General features: G+C 36.2%; 1 protein-coding gene across 1 annotated transcript in view; it reads left to right on the top strand.

The window, feature by feature from the left end:
- The window catches only part of UGGT2 (UDP-glucose glycoprotein glucosyltransferase 2), a 172103-nt gene that overhangs the window by 50742 nt on the left and 97732 nt on the right, over window positions 1–23629 (top strand). The window contains exons 11-15 of the mRNA XM_061170577.1: window positions 3813–3904; window positions 8332–8482; window positions 17986–18105; window positions 18970–19055; window positions 19604–19739. Coding sequence (XP_061026560.1) covers window positions 3813–3904; window positions 8332–8482; window positions 17986–18105; window positions 18970–19055; window positions 19604–19739 — 585 coding nt within the window. The remainder of the gene's footprint in view (window positions 1–3812; window positions 3905–8331; window positions 8483–17985; window positions 18106–18969; window positions 19056–19603; window positions 19740–23629) is intronic.

Below are 23629 nucleotides of genomic sequence, written 5' to 3' on the forward strand. Positions count from 1 at the left end.
GAGTTCCAACCTTGGAGAAGAAAGGGGTGATTGTGATCGGAAAGTCAAAAAATTGTGGAATGTCCCTTGCAGTGTTAATGTAGCCAAAATGGATGGGCCACATGAACACCCTGGAAATATGTCACTGCTCCAACATCTTATCCATACGCACCAAACAGTACAGTTCCTGTAAAACATGTCACTGTTGCAAAACATGTAAACAAAGGGTTTACACACAGAAAAGAAATAATAGTGGTCTTTAAATATACAGAAAGATGATTCATCTTTCTATAATAAGAGAAATGCAGATCAGAGTTAGACCAAGAAAGCAGATTTCAAAAATTCATATGTATGATAGTGCACTCTATTGGTGAGACTTACTTTGCATAAGAAAACAGGGAAAACAAGATATGTGTTTGTATTATATCTGTATAAAGAAACACCAGAAGAATAAACCAGAAACTTTGGGGGAAAAATTTGTTACCTCTATGGGCCAAGGGTGGGGGCTGGTGAACAAGGTGGAAGGTGCTGGAATGAGAACAAAAATTCTTTGTGAATAGTTTTTACATAGTTTTGACTTTGGACTCATGCAAAGATTATCCCAAAAATATCATGACTATGCTGAAGTTGTATAAGTGAATTTGAGTTTGGTTTTATTCAGGAAGCAATTGATTTAACTCCAAAGTACAGCACGTTTCCCTTTGAAGTTCATAATTGTTTTGCTCAGAGACTGGGCAGAATCTACTTTAGATGATTTAAAATTCAATGTCAGTGCAATATGTATCTCTTATTGTTTACCATAAGAGCTGTTAAATATATTAATTAAATTTCATGACACTGTTTTGGTTGGGGGGAAATGGGGAAGGGGGTCAGGTGGTCAGGTAACTTCTTTTGCTTCAGTATTGTGAAACAGATTGTTTCAATTATGTAATTACATAATAAACCAGATGCAGATATTTAAGTACAAAATCCAAGTAAAAGATTACACCTAATTCAGATAAAAGCTCACACTTCTAATTATGTCAACTAATTACTTAGAATGTGTGAAAATTTTACGGAGTTCTAGAGAAAATTCCTAGGTTAGCATATCTTCTCCAACAGTTCTTCTGTAAAATATATTTTTTCGGAATCTTAGTTTCTCTCATCACTCATCCAGAAAAAAGCAAAACCCTTCCTATATTAGATTTACATCTGATTGGACTTCAAATTTTAAGTTCAGAATGCATGTAGTTCCAGCATAGGGACCTCCAGACAAGTTTATAAACCAATTTACCATTATAATACCCAACCAGTCTCCTGAAATCCAATCAATTGGAATTTTTTTAGTTTCAACTAATGGCGCAGCTCCATTGGTTGTTAAAGGGATACATTTCTGTACATTGTTCCCTCTTTTCTTTAATGAGGTCATATTTGTCCATGGAGATTTGAATTTGTTTCTGCTCAAAGCTTATGAGCACTCCCAACTTAATTCCACTTTTTTTAAAAAAAATTTTTTTAATTTTTTTGCCGCGCCACAGGGCATGCGGGATCTTCGTTCCCTGACCGTGGGTTGAACATATGCCCCCTGCAGTGGAAGCACAGAGTCCTAACCACTGGACCACCAGGGAATTCCCCTAATTCCACTTTAAATTAAAAGTCTGTTTATATTTTTTGGACCTTCAAAATAGTGTGAAATTGGGCCTCAAACTCATGTGAAGATAAGCCAGAAGCCGTGAATTCTTATGGAAGACTGTTCTTCCTCCTTTAAGAACCATGGTGAACTCAGCAAGTTTCTATGCTGTTTCTGCATGACATTTTGTTTTCTAGGTCACCTTTTCACTTCACTGTGAGTGTAGCACTTCCTTATGTGCACAAGGATATCTCTGACCCTGCTGCCTGCCCTCGGTGGGCCCAAGGCTCTGCCTCCTGTCCTGAGACTGACCTTTAAAAACTCACACTTTAGGCCACCTAGGATGAGGATGCTTGAGATTTCCTCAGGGCAGGGCCTTCAGTGTTTGTTATATCCTTGGACTCTTATTCACACTTCTTCTCTGCTCTTAAGTGAAATCTTTAATTTAAAAAGTTAAACCATTCTTTTAGAGGGCAATATTAATATTTTAATGTAGCATTTCTGATATTTCTTTTAGTAGAAGGATTTCAGGATCTCTGGTTCATCATATTGCTAGAAACTAAATTCTTACTCCTTGATTTGAGAACTGCTGCCTTTAATCATACACTTGGGATAGTTTGCCAGGGTTTAAGGCTACCCCCTTTGAGGGGAAAAGAAAGAATTTGTCACCACCAGTTCCAATACACATACCTCTCTTTGACATTGTTTCAGCATCAAGTTTGCTGAGTTTAACTTATTACCCTTGTTTTGAGCATCTTTTTTGTTCAAGACTGTGCTTGGCATAAAAATTCTTGAGGGAATTAGCAGTTTAGTATAGATCAGTGTTTGATATGCTTTCTACTTTTAGTTGTGATGCCTAAAACAAAGGAGGTGCTGCAGAGAGCTTGAGACAATGTGTATGATGGCTCAATGCAAATTTTGGGAAAACAGGCAGTGGATTCACTAGACATCTATAGACTTTGAAGTTTGAATGCAAGTTTCCTAGAAAAAAGTAACTATTTGATAGAAAGGTACAGAAGTAGCTAAAGACAAATCAGAATTTCACCTTTGAATCTCTCATGTTAATCTCTTGCCAGTATTCTGCATAAAGCAAATGGAGATATTTTCTGTACTGTTACAAATTTAGTTCCTCCTCTCCCCTCTCTATATGTAGCTCACCTGTCATGGTGAGTGATAACCATACAGAAAAATTCACCTCTGTAAAGCCTCCTCTGAACTTCTTCAAGTTAGTTGCTTCGTCTGTCTTTCCAGAATAATTTATACAAATCTCTCTTAGGTCACTTATTGTGTGATGTCATTGAAATGCACTGTTTTGAAATTGTTTTTCTTCCTAAATCAATTTGCCTACTCTGGTAATAGTCATAATGAAAGCTTCATTTGTGAGTACTTTATATGTGACTAGACACATATATATTACATTAAAACTTTATAACAAACTTGTGAGTATTCCATTTTACAGATGAGGAAACTGAGACTTATGGAAGATACTAAGTAAATTTACCTAAATCTTACCACGAGTAAGTAGCAAGACTAGGGTTTAAACCAGATCTGACTCCCTCACCGTGATCTTGCTAACTATGCTGTATGGCTAGGACATTCCCTTTTTTTCTAGTGCCTGGAGTTGTTTCTAGCACTGAGTAGGCACTTGGGAAGTATTTACTTAATAAAAAGTTAGTGAACATTGAAACACTGCTTTAATGAAAACTTATGAATTTATAAATGATTGCTAAATATTTACACATACACCAAGGTTTTGAGTTCTGGGATATCAAACAATAGGATTGTACCAGCTATCAAATTCTAGGTGTTTGTGTGCACACACATACACAGTATAAAATGTAATAGGTAAGTAATTGTTGTAGCATTAGAAATTTAATATCACATACTGCGAAATCAAAATACTCAGGTATTGTGTCTTTAATCTGTTTTAGGATTCCCATCACTTAGATCAGATGTGGGCAGTACTACCCACATATAGGCCAAATGTGGCCTGCTGCCTGTCTTTATACATATAAAAGTTTTATTGGAACATAATCATGCTCATTTGTTAATTGTCTGTGACTGCTTTTGTGCTACAAGGGCAGAGTTGAGTGGTTCAACAGAGATGCTATAGCTGGCAAAGCCCAAAATATTTACTATATGACTCAATAGAAATAGTTGGCCAACTCCTGACATAGATCAGCTATTGTTATATCACTTGGGTAACTATTTTCTGTATTTCCAGCATCTTCAAGATAGATTTGAAATTCAGCCAGGCGATGCTGGTCTATATATAAATGGACTTCATGTTGATATGGATTCTTATGATCCTTTTAAGTAAGTATTGAATTATTGATACAAACTATGGTTTATATATGAAGGTACACTTCTGTCCTGAATTTAGTATTTGTTAAAATGCAAATAATCACTTTAAAGGTAAAGCAAATATATCTTTTTGATTGTGCAGAACAACTCTGTTATTTTGGTAGAATATTCTCTTAATTGTCTTTGAATGTCAGAACTGGAAGAGACCTTGGAGAAATTTGTTCAGATGAGAAAATTGAAGTTTCTGAATCCTAGACCTATATTTGTCCTATTATTCGAAACTGTCTTTAATTGACAAATAGGTCCATCACTTAGCAGGGAAGTTTCTTGGGACAGAGCTGAGTAGCTAGGGAGCTGTACGCTCCAGAGAAGAACTGAAAGGAATATGAGATGCTTTCCCTGAGTAAAGAAACTAACAGGAAGAATTTTAAGTGCTTGTGTCCATCAGAAAGGAAACTTGAAATTATAGATGGCTGAATGCTATCTCCTTAGGTAAAAAAAAATTCCTCAAAAATGCTCTAGTGCAGAATTAGAAAGTCTTGTATTTATCATGGCCATTGACCTGTAAATTAAAGTCATGGGCCAAACAGAAGAGAAGTCAAACTGAATTTATTTTACTTTTAAAGAGAGTCATAAAACTACTTTAAAACTCATATTTAGAATATAAAATGAATTTAGTAAACACAGTACTTTAGTTCAGATATTCAGTTTTAATTGAATCCAATTTGCTTTTATTGAACTTAAATTAATTGTTCATTTGTTTCATTTTCTTAGCACCTTGGAAATACATAGGAAAACACAGGGAAGATTGAGAAGTAGGGTTCAAGTGGGGCTTTTATCTTTATTTAGTTGAATTTTTGGACCTAATATTGGGAAAATACTAATCTGAGATATAAAAGCTAAATACTACACATAGAGAAGAGCAGTTTTTAGCTCCTGGAAGTAAACTTTAGAGGACAGAAATTATATTTGTGCTCAAGAACAGTGAAAATAGGTTTAAAAGAGGGCAGAAATGGTAGGTAGATTTTGGAAAGTTTTCTGTGACGGTGTATGGGGAAAGCTTCATAACAGGAACACTTTGACATGTAATTTAGAAAGGCTACAGTTTGTTCAAGAAATAGAGCCCCCTTGGCTCCTCCACCTGGTAATTGCAGGATGTGTGATACATTTTTGTTCCTCATTGATCGGATCACTAGTTAAAACTACTGTAATTCCCTTAAAGGAGAAAAAAGAACATATGTGAGGATATTTATATCTTCTGACATTTTTAGCACAAAATAAACAATCAAAGAAAGAAGTTCTCAGGAAGGATCAGAGCATGTAGAATAAAAAGTATGAAAAGGTTGATGAATGAAAGAAAAATGATTCAGGAAAGAGGAGAGGAAGGAAATGTCCTATTAAGTCATATCCTGGATCTGGAGAGAGGTGCTTTGCAACCAGTACTTTAACATTGTCGATTTGTGGAAAGAAAGTGAAGGGGGAATTATTTTTCTCTTTCTTCCTATCTCCTACCCTTGTCGCGTTTTGGGTTGTAGAGCTGGGACCATGCCCACGCCCTAACCCTTCTTCCTCTGATCCCCGAGGAGCCAGAGCCTCCGTGCCTCAGTGTCAGCTCAGCCCAGGTTCACACAGGCTGTGTCCAAGCCTAGCTCTCACCCCCAGGGAGACCAGGACAGTAGGAGGGAGTGGCAATGACCAGGGAAAAAGGCAGGTAGGACCGAGGAAATTTGAGGAGTTCCATAAATGTGTTTTATGTATCTACCTTAGATGCATTTGCCTTAGAGCTACTTAATAGTCACCCCAGCCACAGAATGGACCAGACTCTGGTCAGGTCCAAGTACTCAAGAAACTGACTCTGGTACATACTGGATGTGACTCATTTTGATAGCCAGCCTGTTCCTGCTTGAGTAATATCACTACAGTATAACTACCAGAAAGATAGAGGTAACAAAGGTGTCTTGATATTCGCGCTTGTGGAGTTTTTCTATATCTTAATAAAGTTGTCTGGCTCACAGTTCTTTTGCGCTCTGGATTAAATATGTATTTGTAATGCAAGCAACATTAAAATTCAATATTTATAAAATCAATTCAATATTAAAATTCGATTTGGTTAATATCTGAATGCCTACTATGCTGTAGAGACTGCTAGATATCGGGGGTGTAGTGGTGAACAAGACAGAAACATCTTGCTTAAGCAAAATTTACAGTCTAGGAGGATAACTGATATTAAATAATTGTATTATGATAAGGTTTGTAAAAGATAAAGTGCAGTGCTTTGAGAGCTTTTAACTCCAGGGATTTAAACTTGCTCTTGATGGAACATGGGGACAGTGCATACCAGATTTCTTCAAGGAAGTGATATTTAAGGATGAATCAGGCAAAGTGGGGAGTTGAGGTTCTGCAAGCATGACATATTTGAGAAAAAGCCTGGTCTAGTGTGGCCAGACTCTGCAGTGAGGAAGAACTAGAAGAAGCTTAGGTCGCGCAGGTGGGCAGAGATCAGATTGTGAAACCAGGTTCTGGGTTTTGGCCTTTTGTCTCAAGGGCAGGAGAAGCCAGTGAAGGGTTCTAAGCAAATTTAAAGATAGTGACTATTTAAAAGGAGAAGCATGAGAGGTTACTTAACAATCCAGAGATATAAATTTTCCTGATAAATAAACCTAGCATATTTCAAGAACCAGTTTTTTTCTATTGGTATCCAAAATTCAAGATTTGAGAAGAGCAAGGAAGAAACTAGTGCTTGTTGAGGGCAACTGTGTGCTCAGTAGTAAATTCATTTAATCGTAATACCCTATCAGGTGATTATTACTATTCTCTTTTTTATTGATGAGGAAACAAAGACTCAGATCTCACATAAAGATAGGGACACAGCTAGCAAATAGTTGCAGGATTTGAAATTTCATGCCCTTTTCAATGTACCACAGCATGTAACTCTATCTAGTTTTTCTCTTGGTGGTTTTCCTTGGAAACTAGGTTGTGATAACAAAGATGATAGTTAGAAAAGCTATGAGGAATATTATAATTCTGTCACACAAAAGTCAATAAGATCAATAAGCATCATAAAGTTTTTTAAATGGAGAGAACATTGGCAATACTATCCAAAATTCTTATTTTACAAATGAGAAAATTTAGACTAAAGGAATTAAGAACTTCAAGAAGCCCCACATGAAGAAGTAGTGTTATAGCCCCGACTAAATCTTATTATTGGTGATTTATGATATTCAACCTAGTGCTCTTTTTATCACGCTCATCTTCTAATAGATTTGGGGGGAGGGGGTAAAAACTCTCCTTTGTAAAGCAGTGGTCAGAACAGTCTAGGATACAGACGTGCTGAGCTGATGTCATACAGACCAGCTTGAAATGCTTCTAAAACAGCCTTCTGAAGAGTTTAGATGTTAGATCTCTGCTTTTTAAGTGTAGATCTCTATAGTCCTCCCCGAGAACTGTACTCTAAAGCCCATATATTGCTTTGTTCTAATTCTTTTCATTTCTGAAAGGTGAAGTGATTTCCATGAATGGATTTTTGAATGAAGCACTTAGGTTAAATAAAATAAATATAAATTTTAACACTTGGTTTCAAAAAGTAATAATCAAAATTCCTCCTTGCCTAGTAGATTTTTACCTTCTCAAACATGAACATGAACATGCTTTACCACAGTCTATACAGCCTTATCTATCTTTGCAGATACAGGGAAGCACTGCGTTCCTATAGCCTTCACGTCCCAGCTCTTCCACTCTACTGGCTGAGTGACTGGGCAGGAGGCTTCACCTCTCTGAGCCTCATTGGTATCGCTTGAGACTTCCTGAGGTTGTTTTGAGACACAGAATGAACTTGATAAACAGTAGTTTAAAGAATCAAACTGCCCTAACTTTTTGTCAGTAGGGTTATTTATTGACGTTGTTACTTTTAGCAGTAATACTTCCTAACATGTTTAAGAGCTATCAAATTATTATTATATATGTAATTAGCAATTTTAGTATGTATTCTCAACAGATGTGAACTTTCATACTTTAATGGGGTTTCCCCTGCATTAAAATTTTATATTTTAGTTCATGTTTGATTTTACCTTGTTTCTGTAGTAGCTTTATCACAAGAGTGACCTACTGTATTTTTTTCCTTTCATTTTTGACCTGCTCAGTGGTGAGTATATCCTCACTTCTTTAGTGAAGAGTATAATAAATATACCTTGTTGTCTTATCCTTTAAATAAGAAGATTTTGTTACCACTTTAAAAAAAACCTCAGCATAAGTTTACCCTGGGTAACTAGTTAGACTCCTTGTCTTATTTGTTAATGAGTTTAATAGTGTATTTTCCTGCTATTAATAAAAATACCAGTGAAACTTGTTTCTAATGCTTTGAGAAATCTATAAACTTTACAGGATTTAATAAAAATTTTTGGCAAATCAAAACAAAACATTTCTTTTCTTTAAACATAAAGTCTTTTGGATATGCTGAAACTAGAAGGAAAAGTGATGAATGGCCTTCGCAATCTTGGGATCAGAGAAGAACATATGAGCGAATTTTTAAAGTTAAGCTCAAATGGTTGGGAAGATACCTATGCATTAGATATTAGACATTCTTCCATAATGGTAAGTATGCATGTTTAATTCCTCGCTTTAAAACCTTTAGTAGACTTCAGAGTTAACATAAAACCAAATATTGGCAGGCTTTAGAGTAAATCTAAGCATTTTGAAAGATGTTGTAGGAGAACTCAGTGAGAAGAAGAAGTAAAACTGCAGACTCTTCCCCTCGCACCCTTATATCTTCTTTCCCCTTCCTCGTATTCTCTGTACTTCCTCACGAGAATATCTGCTCAGCTCATTCACTATCCTTTCCAGCTTTAAAGATAAAAACAAGTGAGAACAACAGAATAACCACATGAGCAACAGCAACAACAAAATACCAAATGGTTAAAATCTGAGGAATGTAAGAATACCACCTTCATATAGTGAAAACCTTGCCTAACAATTTGCAGTGGCCTCCTAACGTTCTGGCCCATGTATAGCCTAAGTGAATTTTTTTTGAAATCTGATCACATCACTTTCCCTTGCTTAAAGCACAAAAATAGTCCATCATATGGCCTAATAGGTGTAAATGGCCTACTTCCTCCTTTCATATCTTAAACTATGACATATTCTTTTTTACCACTATCCCTTATCCCGTGCTTGGAAAGCAGTTCTTCCTCTCTTTATCCAATTAACCCCTACTCTTTTTTCAGACTTCAGCTCGAAACAATACTTCCTGAGAGAAACTTTCCTTAACTATCCAAAATAGACGATTATTTCATATATGCGTTGTGTCAAGGAATCCTCAAGTTCACCCTCAGGTTCGGTGGGTTTGCAAAAAGGACTGACAAGGCCTGGAAGTTGTTATACTCATGGTTACGATTTATTAGAGCAAGAGAATACCAAGCAGTATCAGAAGCAGAAAGGGCATGGGGTGAAGTCCAGAGGAAACCAAGTACAAGCTTCCAGGAGTTCCTCCTAGTGGAGCTGTACAGGACATGCCGAATTTGATGTGTGACAATCCGTGCAAAGTGCTGCCTACTAGGGAAGCTGACTTGAGCCTGAGAGTTCAGGGTTTTTAAAAGGGATCTGGCATTTAAGCATATAATGGCCATGTGACTGATGTTAGTCACTGAAACTCCAGACCCTGAGAGAAAAAGCAGGTATTCATTCTAAATCATATCGTTTGTAAAAACTCTATACAAACTACTAGAGCATGCAGCAGGCCCTCAGCGTGCAAAACACTCTTTATCAGTCAGAACATTCCAAGAGCTCAATTCCCAGGAGCCAGCCTAGAGAATCTTTATCAGGAACACAGGCCCTTCTTGGGAATGTGCAAGGTGTGGGCAACCCAGGCTTGCTGACTTAATTCTCTCTCTCTCTCTTTCTCTTTCTCTCTCTCTCTCACTCTCACTTCATGAAGGTAGGAATTTTTTCCATTTTTTCTCTCACCATTATATCCCTGGCTGTAGTAGGTACTCAATAAATATAAATATTCCTTGAATGAATAAGTATATACTTATCTCAAACCAACATAAAACATAATTTTAACAGTGAAACTCTGGAAGCATTCCAGTTAGAACATAATATAAGTATGTTCATGTCACTGATATGATTTAACATTATTATAAAAAGTATAACTATTAGAAATGAGAAAATAAAAATGTTGCATGACATAAGATTATGTAACTAAAACTCCTTAAGGGAAGCATTTATAATTAATAAGAGATTTTAGTAATATGGGTTTGAAGTAACTGTAAACAGATCAAAAGCTTTTTTTCCAAAACCATTTGGAAGACATAATGATTTATTCATAATAACATAAAAATTTAAATACCCTGATAATATCTTAATAACTACTATGTGATAAAAATAGTCTTAATAACTAATACTAAAAACTACAACTTAACTGATGAGTTATAAAAGAAGGATAAAAGGACACATGGAGGGTGTTAATTGGCATAGCCTTTTAAAAACTTATGGCTGCGGTGCTGTTAAAAAAAAAGTTCATATATACTTGAGCTAGTAATTTCACTGGAAACTTCCATAAAGAAGTAGGAAATGGAGAAAAATCTTTATATCCAAAGATATGATCATTACTGCATATTTTTGAAACAAATAGAAATGAGTTAGCTATAAACAGACATGTTGTAAATTGTATAACCACACAATTATTATTCAGAGATCAAAATTACGTTTATAGATATGTTTTAATAACCAGGCATAATGACTGTGTCCTCATGTAAAGTAAAAAATATAGATTTATATGATATCATCATGTGAAAAGATGGACAGAGGATCAGAAGGAAATCTATCAAAATGTTAAGTTACTAATGGGTGATGTGGTTTGATCGGTATTTTTTTTCATGCTTTTCTGTAAATTTCAGATTTTAACAGTGGGCATTATTATATGATCAGGAAAAAAAAGTTTTTAAGGGAAAAAAACATAACTTCACGGGACATCATACTGTTTGTTTTCCTGTAAAAATTTAAGGGATTCCCTCTGAAGTATTGCAGTTGTTGCAGTTACTTTTGTCCTATGAGAACAGCCATCCCACTTATAGACTTAGTCCATCATCCAAGAATCATGGAACAATAACAGCACCAAAGAACTACCATATTCCCTGAACATCAGAGACCTCAGACTGAGGACAAACCACATATGTTATTAATTAGTTACCATCGTATTTTCTAGAACAATTTTCTAAATGATTTGTTTGTTGATACTGTTTTTTTACTACTCTTTAGACCATATTCTCTCATTAGCTCGATTTTACTCTTTCTTGGATATCTTTAAACTCTGTAGCAGATATCTTTTCTAATAATGTTTTATCAGGAAAAGGAATGACCATGTTAGTAATCTTAATACTCTGTGCCTTTTATTTTAAGCATTTATGCTTTTGATCATTTTTAGAAGAATGCTGAGAGTAAGTCACACTGATAAAATGAGGGAAGTAATTTTCAAGGCTATTCTGGACATAAGAAATAGACCTGTAAAGAAACTGTCCAGCTCCACTTATAAAATAACATCCTGATCCTCTAAGGTTGGCCGTGGAAGACGGTCACTCACATGGGGGGAGCAGCCCTGATGCTGTTCCTATTGCCTCCACCGCCCACAGAGTCACAAAGTCTCCTCCTGTACTGCTATAAAGTCTCCTTTCTTGCCCAACTCTTCGACACCTTCGAGAGGCTTTCTTTTACAAGGAACTTCTATCTGAGAGTGTCATAAAGTAATTTTTATTGAGGTAAAATATACATAAGATAATGCTTTTTTAACCATTTTAAGTGTGTAATCCATTGGCATTAAGTAGATTCACAGTCTCGTCCAACCATCACCATTATCCATTTCCAGAACTTTTTCATTATTTCAAACGGAAACCCATTCCCTTCTCCTCTAAGTCCCCGGTAACCTCTGTTCTACTTTTTTGTCTCTATGAATTTGCCTATTCTAAGTACTTCGTGTAAGGGTAATCATACAGTATTTGTCCATTTATGCCTGGCTTATTTCACTAGGCATAATGTTTTCAGGGTTCATCCGTATTGTAGCATGTATCAGAATTTCATTCCTTTTTAAGACTAATAATTTTTTTTTTTTAATTTTTATTTATTTATTTATTTATGGGTGTGTTGGGTCTTCGTTTCTGTGCGAGGGCTTTCTCTAGTTGTGGCAAGCGGGGGCCACTCTTCATCGCGATGCGCGGGCCTCTCACTATCGCGGCCTCTCTTGCCGCAGAGCACAGGCTCCAGACGCGCAGGCTCAGCAACTGTGGCTCACGGGCCCAGCCGCTCCGCGGCATGTGGGATCTTCCCAGACCAGGGCTCGAACCCGTGTCCCCTGCATTGGCAGGCAGATTCTCAACCACTGCGCCACCAGGGAAGCCCCAAGACTAATAATTTTTAAAGTATCTTTTTTAGATACTATTAAGGGAAGCTTCATGTCTCAATTAAATGCTTCTATTTTTCCACTTGGAAAGTGCCTGCCTGAGTAGAAAATTATTTCTGAGGCTTTATTCTCTAGATACCTTAAAAAAATCAGCTGACACAAATGCAGAGCTCTGAGGTCTCAGTACTCTTCAGCTTGGTCTGTTAGAGCAGCAAAATTAGCTCACACATAAGCTTTATTTTTGTTTCATAGCATTTGCTACCACCCAATATGATATGTATTTGTTTATAATAATCTTCCAGTGGAATGTAAGTGCCACAAAAACCAGGACTTTGTTAAATATCTTCAACATACATCAGGTCCTATTGAATAGGACCAAAAAAAATCATTGACTATCTTAATGTCAAAACAGAGTTATTCATGAATGAAAGCAATACTTTGCTTTTAATTCTTTTTCCCCTGGATCTGTCTCCCCACTTACTTTTTATCTTTACAGAGAAAGCTGAGGCCCTGAGTTAAATCACTTCTGACCTCTGTGTTTATACCCTCCCCCTCAAAAAATCTTGGTGGTTTATTTCTTAAAAGTCTAATTGACAGTTAAGTAAGAATTTGAGGGTCATTGGTATTCTTCCATCCCTGATTTACCATTCCAGCTTTCTCTGTCTCAGACATCAGGAATCACCTCAGGTGTCACTGGAATTTTGTTAAGAGTCAGTAAAAACAATCATAGGATTATATGTTTGGCTCCTTTGGATTGTAATTTCTTTTCAGTTCACTGTGCCAGACCACGAACAGTGACAGAGGCTTTGGTCATATTCTAGCAAAACCTACCCCTGCAACTATTTTCTGTACTGTGATGTTGATGATGTAGCCATATTCCTGGGGCGTTTATTATAACTTTCTTTAATTTTCTCTTCTTTAATGTTCCCAAGTCACTCTAGCCACTTGTCATTATATAAAAACAATTCTAATTTTTTGTTATTGTCACCAAGGTGATAGGGATACGATTTTTTAAAGAAAGGCACCAGTAGGCACAGGCAGCGCTTATAAGTTCTTTAGCTAAGAGTGTAACTTGCCAACCACAGTGGATCCCACAGTCATAAAGGCAAGTTTCCCTGTCCACATCCAGTAATGATGTTGTAAATAAGTTGACTATAGACATGTGGGTTTATTTCTGGACTTTCAGTTCAATTCTGTTGATCTGTATCTTATCCTTATGCCAGCACCACACTGTTTTTTTTTTACTGTAGCTTTGTAGTAACTTTAAAAATTGGGAATTTTGAGTCCTCCAACTTTATTCTTCTTTTTTAAGATTGTCTTGGCATCCTTGCACCTTTTCCTTACATTATGAATTATGGAATCAGCTTGTCCATTTCTGTTAAAAAGAAAAAAAAGACAGCTGGAATTTTTATTGAGATTTTGTTGAATCTATAGATCAGTTTAAGGAATATTGCTATTGAAACATATTACATCTTCCAATCCATGAACATGGGATGCCTTTCCATTTATTTAGGTCTTCTTTAATTTCTTTCAACAATGTTTTGTAGCTTTCAGTGTAAGTCTCAGACTTGTTAAATTATTTCTAAGTATTTTACCCTTTTTTATGTCCCTATAAATGGAATTGTTTTCTTATGTTTAATTTAGGATTTTTCATTGCCTCTTTTGTTGTTGTTGAAAACTGGACATCTTGAATATTGTATTGTGGCACTTCTGGAAGTCAGATTCTCACCCCTCCCCAGGGTTTGTTATTTCTGTTTGCTGTTGTTTTTGTTATTTGTTTAGTGACTGATTTTATAAAGTCTGTATGCTTTTTCATGTGTGGCCACAGAAGTGTCTGTTATGTTAGCGTGGTCATCTGCTAAGTATTGGACAGAGATTTACTTACACACCTCGAACCAGAAAATCTCCCAGTCTTTGCACAGGGGCTCTGTGTGTGTGGCACATGGAGGCAGGGGGAGCAGCACACGCTAAACATTCAATCAGGCGGTCTGCATCTCTGCATTAGCCTTCAATTCTTGTTTGCATAGAGCTTGGAAGTCAGCCAGGGGTGAGAAGAACGTAGGGCCTTCTCAGGTCTTTCCTGAGCATGCACGTGTTCCTGGGCATGCACATGGCCTTGTAGATTTCCAGGAATACGTCAGAACTTCTCAAAGCCCTGTTTCCCAAAACATCTCATTCCCCAGCCTTTCCTCACTAAGTTTGTGGTTACTCTATTGTGTTCCCCAGCTATTCTCTCTTGTCTCAGGACTGACTAAAACATTTGCCTGTAAATGTTTTCCGTAAATTAGAGTAGCAGCTTTAACACTAGGCAAATCACAAGTTAGGCAGGATAAAGGCAAGACTTTTCAGAAGGTTTTCTAAGGAGTCACCAGACAGTTCAAACAAAAAGTTACAATTCATTCAGAATAAAGTCCATTCTACTGCTTCCAATAATATTGGTACTGGAATGTGAGCTGTCATTCTCAAGGCTACTGATTAGCTTGGGAGCAGGAGATGGGACTAAGGGAAGTTATAACGCCACACGTCTCAGTGTTCTTACTGAGATTCAGCCATTTTTCTTGAATAAACACTCTCAGCGTTGCTGCAAGCTTTTGGTTAGTTTTCATGGTTCTGAAAATGTTCATTCCCACAGATTTTCTAGTTTTTCCATTTTTTGTATAAGGACAGAGTTTTGGAGTTCCTTACTCAGCCGTTTTAGCTAATGTCGCTCCCCAGAGAGAGCCCGGACGATGTGAACTGTAAGTCTTTTAAGTTCTTTGCTTCTCTCAGAGGGAGAGTCAGCCTCTAACAGCATGACCCATTATGTGATTATTTGTTGACCTGTATAGCTCCTTGGATGTTCAGGAAATTGTCTTCCAGGTTCTAATCTGTAAATGACAGTATCGTTTTTTTCAGTATCTTGGAAGCCTAGTAGATAGAAGGGCCCAAGTTATGACCAACAGAATGGGTGGAGGTAGGTCACTGGAGCGTCAGTGCCAGTTCTGCATGCGAGTTTGTGAGGCGCTCTCCCAGTTACTGTTGCTGCTTTTGTGTATTCACCTGAGACTAAGGAAAGGGGCAGTTCAGTGTCTGTGGGCCTAGTCAACGTGATTTCCAGTGTTGTCTCAGTAGTTCTCCAAAATGGATCCACATATTACCTCAGTTACTTCACCCAACACCCATGGCTGTAAATTAGGCCATTCCTCTAGCTTTCTAACTTTAGTATTTGTGCTAAGAATCACGTAGGGCACTTGTTTTAAATGGGGATGATTTAGTAGGCCTGAAGTGGCACCAAGGAATCTGCATATTAAATAAACACGTGCAGCTGTTTTGATCCACATTAGAAGTGACTCTATCTCCAGTCATTAATTCAAGTTCAGTGGGACTGATACATAAAGCATAATGCCAGTTTCTCACTTGAAGGAAAAAATACAACTCACCACCAAGGGGATCGGATATTCACATCCTCTACATGGTGCCGCCTTCTCCTCTGACCTGGGTAGGATTCCCACAGGAGAACAGTTAACTAATCTAGACATTGCTGACTGAGTCTGCAGCGAGTTCCAGTTGTCACAGGATCCCTGGCCTGTTGTGAGGATCTTTAGAACCGTTCCCATCACCTTCACATCTTGGCAAGAACTACCTCAGAAACATAAATAAGAGACAGTACTACTGATTTTTCCAGGGAGACTGAAGTTCTCCCTTCTATCTCAGTACCACCAAGACAAATTTTAGTGGAAAAAAGCTAATCCCAGAACCCATCATACTTGTTAACCACTAAAATAGAAATTGTTACAACTGTCAACTGTCATCCCCCCTCAGATGTCTTATGGACGAGGATGTCTGAAACCGAGTTAACTCCTTCTCTGCTCTCCTGTCCTCTCCCCTGGAAAAGCCTACTTCTTAGAGCTTAACGTCTCTGTGCTGATACCGTGTTCCTCTCTGGAAGCCATGAATTACCCTAGATCTCTCCCTCCTCTTCATCCCTCTTTGTGTGTGTCTCTTAATCCTGCCTTCTCTCTAAAACCACTGCCTCTGGCTTAGGTAAGCCCTCCAGAAATTCCTGTCTGGATTATTGCAAAAGCCCCCTCATTTCTTCAGGTATTGTGTTGTCCCATTTGTCCTCTCCGCTCTGACTTTGAGCTACAGGTATGTTAGACCTTTTGCCTGTGTCACTCATCTCTCTTACACTTTGTTTTGATTTTGCATTATTTTTTTGTTTGCTTTAGTTAATATACATTCTGTTGATCTGTCATCCTGTTTCCTAATCCCTGTCTCTTCTTTTGTGTCCGGTCTGCAATTAAAACCACCTGATAAGTTCATCCATTTCTTAATTACAGACACTGTTTTAAATTCTAAAATATCCCTTTGGTTCTTTTTTTTTTTTTTTTAATAGGTTTTAGTTCTCTGTTAAAAGTTTCCATCTTTCCATCTATTTTTGTTCTTTTTAAAATGTATATGAATTGTTATTTTAAAGTCCTTGCCGAAGTCCCTTTCTATTGTCTGGTTTTTTCTCCTGCATTTTGATATTTGGTCCTTTTCTTTTTGCATGACAGTTTTTGGTAAGAACCAGAAATTGCTGATGAAAAGTTATAGAAGCAAAGAATTGTAAGGTCTGTTCTGGCAGTCCAGATACCAGACGCTTACTTGATTCTGTTGAGGCTTGATTTCAGGCTTTGTGAGAGTTCTTCTATTTTGTGTCTTACTCCTAGCGTCTGGCCCTACTGGGTCACAAATGAAAGTGCAGTGTTTAGCAAAGTCCTTCCACCTTGAACTCCAACCTCTGTCTCTTCAGTAACATGTTATGCCTGCAGCTTCAACCTCCCCGTTTCTGTTTTCTCCTGGCCTTTTTTGCGGGGGAAGGCGTGTTGCCATGTGTATGTGTAGATTAGTAGTCAGCAGATGAGAGGAGTTTCTGCGGAGATTTCTTGGGTTTCTTCTCTGCAATTTCCTCCTCTGCTGGACTTGCCCCCATCTCACATCTCATTAGTTTGGCAGCCCTAACTTTCACTTCTGTCTTTCCCAATATGTAGGAAATATATCTTCCCCACACTGGGACAGCGCAATATGACTGTCACTCTCTGTTGGAATTCTCTTCCTCCAGGCTGCAATTTGGAAAGTGCCCCCAGCGACAAAGTTGAGGAGCTTGCCTCGTCTGCCTCCTGCTTTCAAGGATTGTAACTCCTCAGTTGTTGATTGTTGGTTGACCCCTACCTCCATGCCTCTACACAGTGCTTTTCTCTACCTTTTGTCATTGTTTCGGGGGGGGGGAAGGCTAGTCTAATATAAGCTATTCCGTCTTTATTAGAACTGGACGTCCAAAATGTCGGTTTTAAACATTTAACTTTTGTAAGTCGTTTTATTTTCCTTATGTCCAAGCTTTTAAATTTTAGAGGAAAGGCGAATGACCTCATTGCCTCCGGTACCTTAAATGGTTTATCAGAGTAATTTTTATACAATTTTATTTTTTAGTATGAAAAGCAAACATATGAGTAAATGGACTCAATTGTTTCGGAAGGGGAAGGCTTAATGTAAAAGGCTATGGGAATATAAAATTTTTGCACATATATGTTCCTTAAAGAATATTCAACTAGCTTCTTATACTTAATCAGAAATATAGAAAATCTTGTGTATATTTCACTTGCTGTTTGACAGAGTGAAATCCGGCTTTGAAAATGATTTAAGTATTAATATAGCTTTCACAGATTTCTGGATTCTTTTCTAGTGGATTAATGACTTAGAAACTGATGATTTGTATGTTATGTGGCCTTCAAGTTGCCAGGAACTCTTGAAGCCAGTGTCCCCTGGAAGTATACCTTTCATAAGGCGTAATTTTCATAATTTGGTAAGTTTTATACTTTGAAATTTTGTATACATCTTTTATAAAGATATCACCATTCTTTTTGGACTACCCTGCTCTTGGTAAATAGGCATCTGAGTAATAAGGAAGGAAGTATTTGCCTGGTGCAACAAGCTTGAGGTGGCATGGCTGACTAGGTATCAAAAGCTAGCAGTGTCACATAATCTGCCTTTTATTATTTAACCCTCATGTGCTTTTATAATACCAACATTAAATTGATGGGTTACTGTTATATCTTCTAAAAGCAATTTATGATCGAACTTTTCTTCCTTCTTTATTATAAAGAACTAATTTAAGTACATTTCAGGGAAAAATACATAAATACTACTATGTCATCTGTGATATAAATGTTCATTATTACAATGTTAAATAACCTTATAGAACTTTGTAATGTGGAGAAAACACCTAGGGCTTTATATTTTTTTTCACGTAGGAAGTGAATATCTTAGTTCCTACAGCAGATGTTAATGCTGTTATTTTTTGGATCAAAATTCAATTTCTATTTCCTTTTTTTAAAAATTCACAGAAAATCCAACGAACACTTAGAATAAGGTATTTCACTTCTTGTAAAAAATATTTACTTTGTGCTGTGCTTCAAAAAGAGGATGAATAACTTGATTAAATTTCGTGTATTATTATATTTTGGTGTGTAGCTTTTAGAAATTTGTAAACTGTGAAATTCTTTCTTATATACATTCCTCAAAATTCTTTAAAATTGCTAGAAAATTTTAAAAATTGTACTTTGAATTTCATGCTTTTAGCTACAGAAATTAGATTAAATTTCAATTTCATGAAAATTATGAAGTGTTAAAACAAAATGGTGATTATAGTCTATCTACTTTTTTTTAGGTTCTGTTTATTGATCCGGCTCAAGAATATACCATGGACTTTATAAAACTTGCTGAACTTTTCTTTTATCATAAAATTCCTCTTAGGTAGTTGTCAATTTATAACAGACTGTCAACTGAAGGAAATCCAGTGATGTTCATGTTGTGTCACACGGAGTGTCAATGTTGAATTCAAAGTGATGGCCATCTCTAGTGCCTGACACCACATAGCTGTGTGCTGTGAAAAATCATACACCTTTATGGTCGACTCCATTAATCAGAGCTGCTTGGTAGTGTTGTTTACCCTGTTACCTTCCTGAGAGAATGATTGTCACTTGGGTACTTAAGGATGGGTCCATTTTCCGTGGTCGTGTTAGGAGTACACTTCCCTCCACTTTTTCTTTCTGGAAGAAAATAGCTATTTGATAATGTCACCACCAGAGAGAGTTTTACATTTTGGAGGAATCCAACAGAGATGAGGATTTTGGTGAAAAGGCATTACAAATCAAAGCTTTTCAAATAATAATACTCCCCTTTACCCCAACTACTAACACATTCCCTCCATCTAGATGTTCTAGTCTAATAATATTTAAAAATCGTGGTTTATTGTGGTTCAAGAGGTAGTTGTAACATCTCTCATTCATCTTCTTTCCTAGAATTGGTTTTGTGTTCATTGTTAATACAGATGATGAAGTTGATGGAAAAAATGATGCTGGAGTTGCTCTTTGGCGAGCTTTCAACTATATTGCAGAAGAGCATGATGTATCACAAGCATTTATTTCCATAGTACACGTGAGTTGATATACTACCTATAATTTCTTTAGGATGTAGAGTGGTTTTTGCATTACTATAATTATTATTATTTATTATTTTAACATTTCAAAGTTTATAAAAACTATCGGGGATTAGTACACATGATGAATTTGATTCTTGCAGCTCCCAACTGAAGTACATAATATTGTCCCCATTTTATAAATGAGGCTCTGCCCAAATCTATGAATTTATTTAGGTTTACCCAACCAATAAAGGAACTTAAATTGTATATATACATTTAGAGGAAGCATATTAATAGAAAATAATTAGTAAGGGAAGAATTCTTGAGCTGGGTTTGGAATAAAATCATGAATAGAAAAGATTATTTCAAACTTAAATGTTCTAAATGACAAAGTATATAGAGACTTCCTAGAGAATTTCAAAGGAGGAAGAAAACTTCACAACAGCAAATTGGTGTCAAAATGGTAAGATTGATGCTGAGTCTGACAAAGAGACTATAAGAAATGTCAGAAATTGGTAAGAACCTTATTAAGGAAAAACAAGAGGTAGGAAGATTATTTTCTAATGGAGGGTTTGAAACTCTCTTATGGCTCATAATGGAAATATAAATGTATTAAAGAGCTCTATTGTTGTTATTAAGAAAGTCAGGTTATAGCTTTAAAAAACTATTCATTTTTATATTTATTATTCTTTGGCTTGTCAACCATTATTGTAACAGGGAATGGTTCTTCTTCAAACTGAAAATGAAATTACCAAAGCAGTGTAAATTTCCTGCCCTGTTTCTGGAGCTCCCACGAAAACCACTAAATACTTCACTGAGTCATTGTCCTGAGGTATAGAAACTACCTACACTTCAGTGACTTGGGGATACACTGTATTCTGTAAAATAGTACCATGGAATAAGTGTCAATATTATATCTCAGTGTGTTAGTTTTACTGATTGGTGTAAGAGTTTATAAGGGATTCAGTCAAATTGACTTAAATCTTTTATTAAAGTCCACCTACCTCACTGTGAAAGGATCAGTATGATATTCAACACTAAGAAACTTCAAGACCTTCCAAAATTATCTTTACCTTAATTATTTATAATTGAGACCTAAGTTACCTTAATTATCTCTATTGAATCTCTCTTCTGTGAGCATTTTGTATTAGACATTAATTTGCACATGATGGCATATTTGTCAGTACCTTGCCTTTTGAATTATCTACTGTGATGTTCAGCACAGTACTGTAATCTCTTGGAAAACTGAATTACACTCGAAACCATATGATTCAGTACAAAGCAGCATAAAAGTAGGTATTGAATATGTGCAATAGCCTATAAGTTGTGCTAAACAAAGGAAGAAGAAGAAGGAAAAATCAGTGAGGAAGAGATATTTAGAGAAAGCAGTTAGAATCCACTGGGGTCTGAAGTGTCAGGTGGTTCATAGTTTTTCAAACTGTATACGCTTGTGACCACCAAATTTTTATATCCCATAGAAAGGTAAAACATTGTTGAGTTAACATTCTGTTGGGAGAGTATTATGTCCATTAGATCACTTAGCTTCACTAATTTAGAATAATGTGAGCAAAATCTTGTCTTTTAGTAAAATACGTGAATTATAAAAATCTCTTTAATACTGTTTCATTACTTTCAATGAGCAAATTATTATATTTAAATTAATTTGAAAATACAGTATCAGGAGAGAGGAAGAATATAACAGAAGGCCAAAGTCATAATAACAGTGTATGAAAGTTATTGAAATATACTGGAGAATTATGGTAGAGTAAGTACATTATTTGTAGTAAAATCTCACTTTGTATCTCAGCTCTACTGCATAGTGACTATACAGACATACAAGTAGTTTAATTTTCTCTCCCTACCTTACAACATTCAGATTCAAAAATACATATTACATACTTAATGAATATTTGATGAATTCAGTTAGAGAATGTAAAAGCACTTTAAGACTTTAACTTTTGGCCCCAATGGAGTAACAAACAATAGATTAGCCATCCTACAGTAAGCACTTATAAAACTGAACAAAATAGATGATATAAGTCTGCACACCAGCACACATGGAGGAAAGACGTGGCAGACATCCATACTAAAAACAGCCCTCACACCAAAGATATTAGACTCATGCAGGATACACAGGGATGCTCCCGCATAAAAACAGCCCTTGGAGACCACAGTAGATAATTGTTACTCCCAAATTCATAGAGTCAGAGAAATATAAGTAAAGTGAAGAAGCAGAGGAACCACTCTCAACCAAAAGAACAAGAGAAATCCTCTGAAAGAACAATGAAACAGATCTTTCCAATCTGCCAGGTCCCGAGTTCAAAAAGGGGGTAATAAAAATACTGAAGGAATTAAGAAAGACTATCGATAGAAGTGCAGATCACTGTAACAAGGAACTAGAAACTATAAAGAGGAGCCAATTAAAATTAGAAAACTCAATTGCTGAGATGAAAGCTCAGCTAAAGGCAATAAATAGCAAACTAAATAATGCAGAAGAATGAATAAGTGATCTGGAAGATAAAATAATGGAATCACCCAATAAGAACCAGCAGACAGAAGGACAAATGAAAACAAAAAAACAAAAGCAATATAAGAGACCTATGGGATAATATAAAGCATGCCAATCTATGCATAATAGGGATCCCAGAAGGAGAAGAAAAATGAGATTGAAAATGTATTTGAAGAAATTATTGCCGAAAACTTCCCAAACCTAAAGAAGGAAACAGATAAACAGGTACAGGAAGCACAGAGGGTCCCAAACAAGAAAAACCAAATAAACCTACACCAAGACATGCTATAATTAAAATGGCAAAAGTTAAAGAGAGGATTCTAAAGGTAGCAAGAGAAAAACAAAGAGTTAGCCTATGGGCATTCTTTTGTAACTATCAGCTGATTTCTCTACAGAAGTGTTGGAGGCCAGAAGGGAGTGGCAAGATATATTCAAAGTCCTAAAAAGGAAAATCCTGCAACCTAGGATACTCTCTACCCAGCAAGATTATTATTTAGAATGGAAGGTGAGATAAAGAATTTCTCAGACAAGCAAAAACTAAAAGAATACAGCAATGCTAAACCTATCCTAAAAGAAATATTGAAAGGTCTTCTCTAACTAGAAAAGAAGGAAGAATCTATAGAAAAAAGAAGATCACAATTGGAAATGCGATGATGACTACAATGAACAGCAAAAGAATAAACATGAAGATGTAAAAGAGGACCTCAAAATCATAAAATGTGGGGGAAGGGAATAAGAAAATTTAGATTTTTTTTTTTTTAGAATTTATTTAAACCTGTATGACTACCAGTCTAAATCAAGTAGGTATAGTAATGGGATAACATAACTGAAAAACAGAGAAACCACAAATCAAACACATAAAATAGATTCACAGAAACAAAAAAGAGGAGAACTTAAGCATAGCACAAAAGAAAATCATCAAACTGCAAAAGGGAAAATAAAAAGAAAGGAACAAAGGAGAAATACAAAATCAAGGTTTAAAATCGCAATAAATACATATCTATCAATAATTACCTTAAATGGAAATATTTAAGGGACACAAGGTTTAAAATGGCAATAAATACATGTCTATCAATAATTACCTTGAATGTCAATGGACTAAATGCTTCACTCAAAAGACATAGAGTGGCAGATTGGATAATAAAACGAGCCTACAATATGCTGCCTATAAGAGACACACTTTAGGGCAAAAGACGCACATAGATTGAAAGGGTATGGAAAAAGATATTTCATGGAAATGGAAATGACAAGAAATCAGGGATAGCAATACTCATATTAGATGAAATAGACTTCAAAACAAAGACCATAAAGGATAAGAAAACACTGCATAATGATAAGAGGATTAATATAAGAAGAGGATATTACATTTGTTAACATATGCACCCAATAAAGGAGCAC

The sequence above is a fragment of the Eubalaena glacialis genome, chromosome 16, assembly GCF_028564815.1.
Source record: "Eubalaena glacialis isolate mEubGla1 chromosome 16, mEubGla1.1.hap2.+ XY, whole genome shotgun sequence".
Classification (NCBI taxonomy): domain Eukaryota; kingdom Metazoa; phylum Chordata; class Mammalia; order Artiodactyla; family Balaenidae; genus Eubalaena; species Eubalaena glacialis.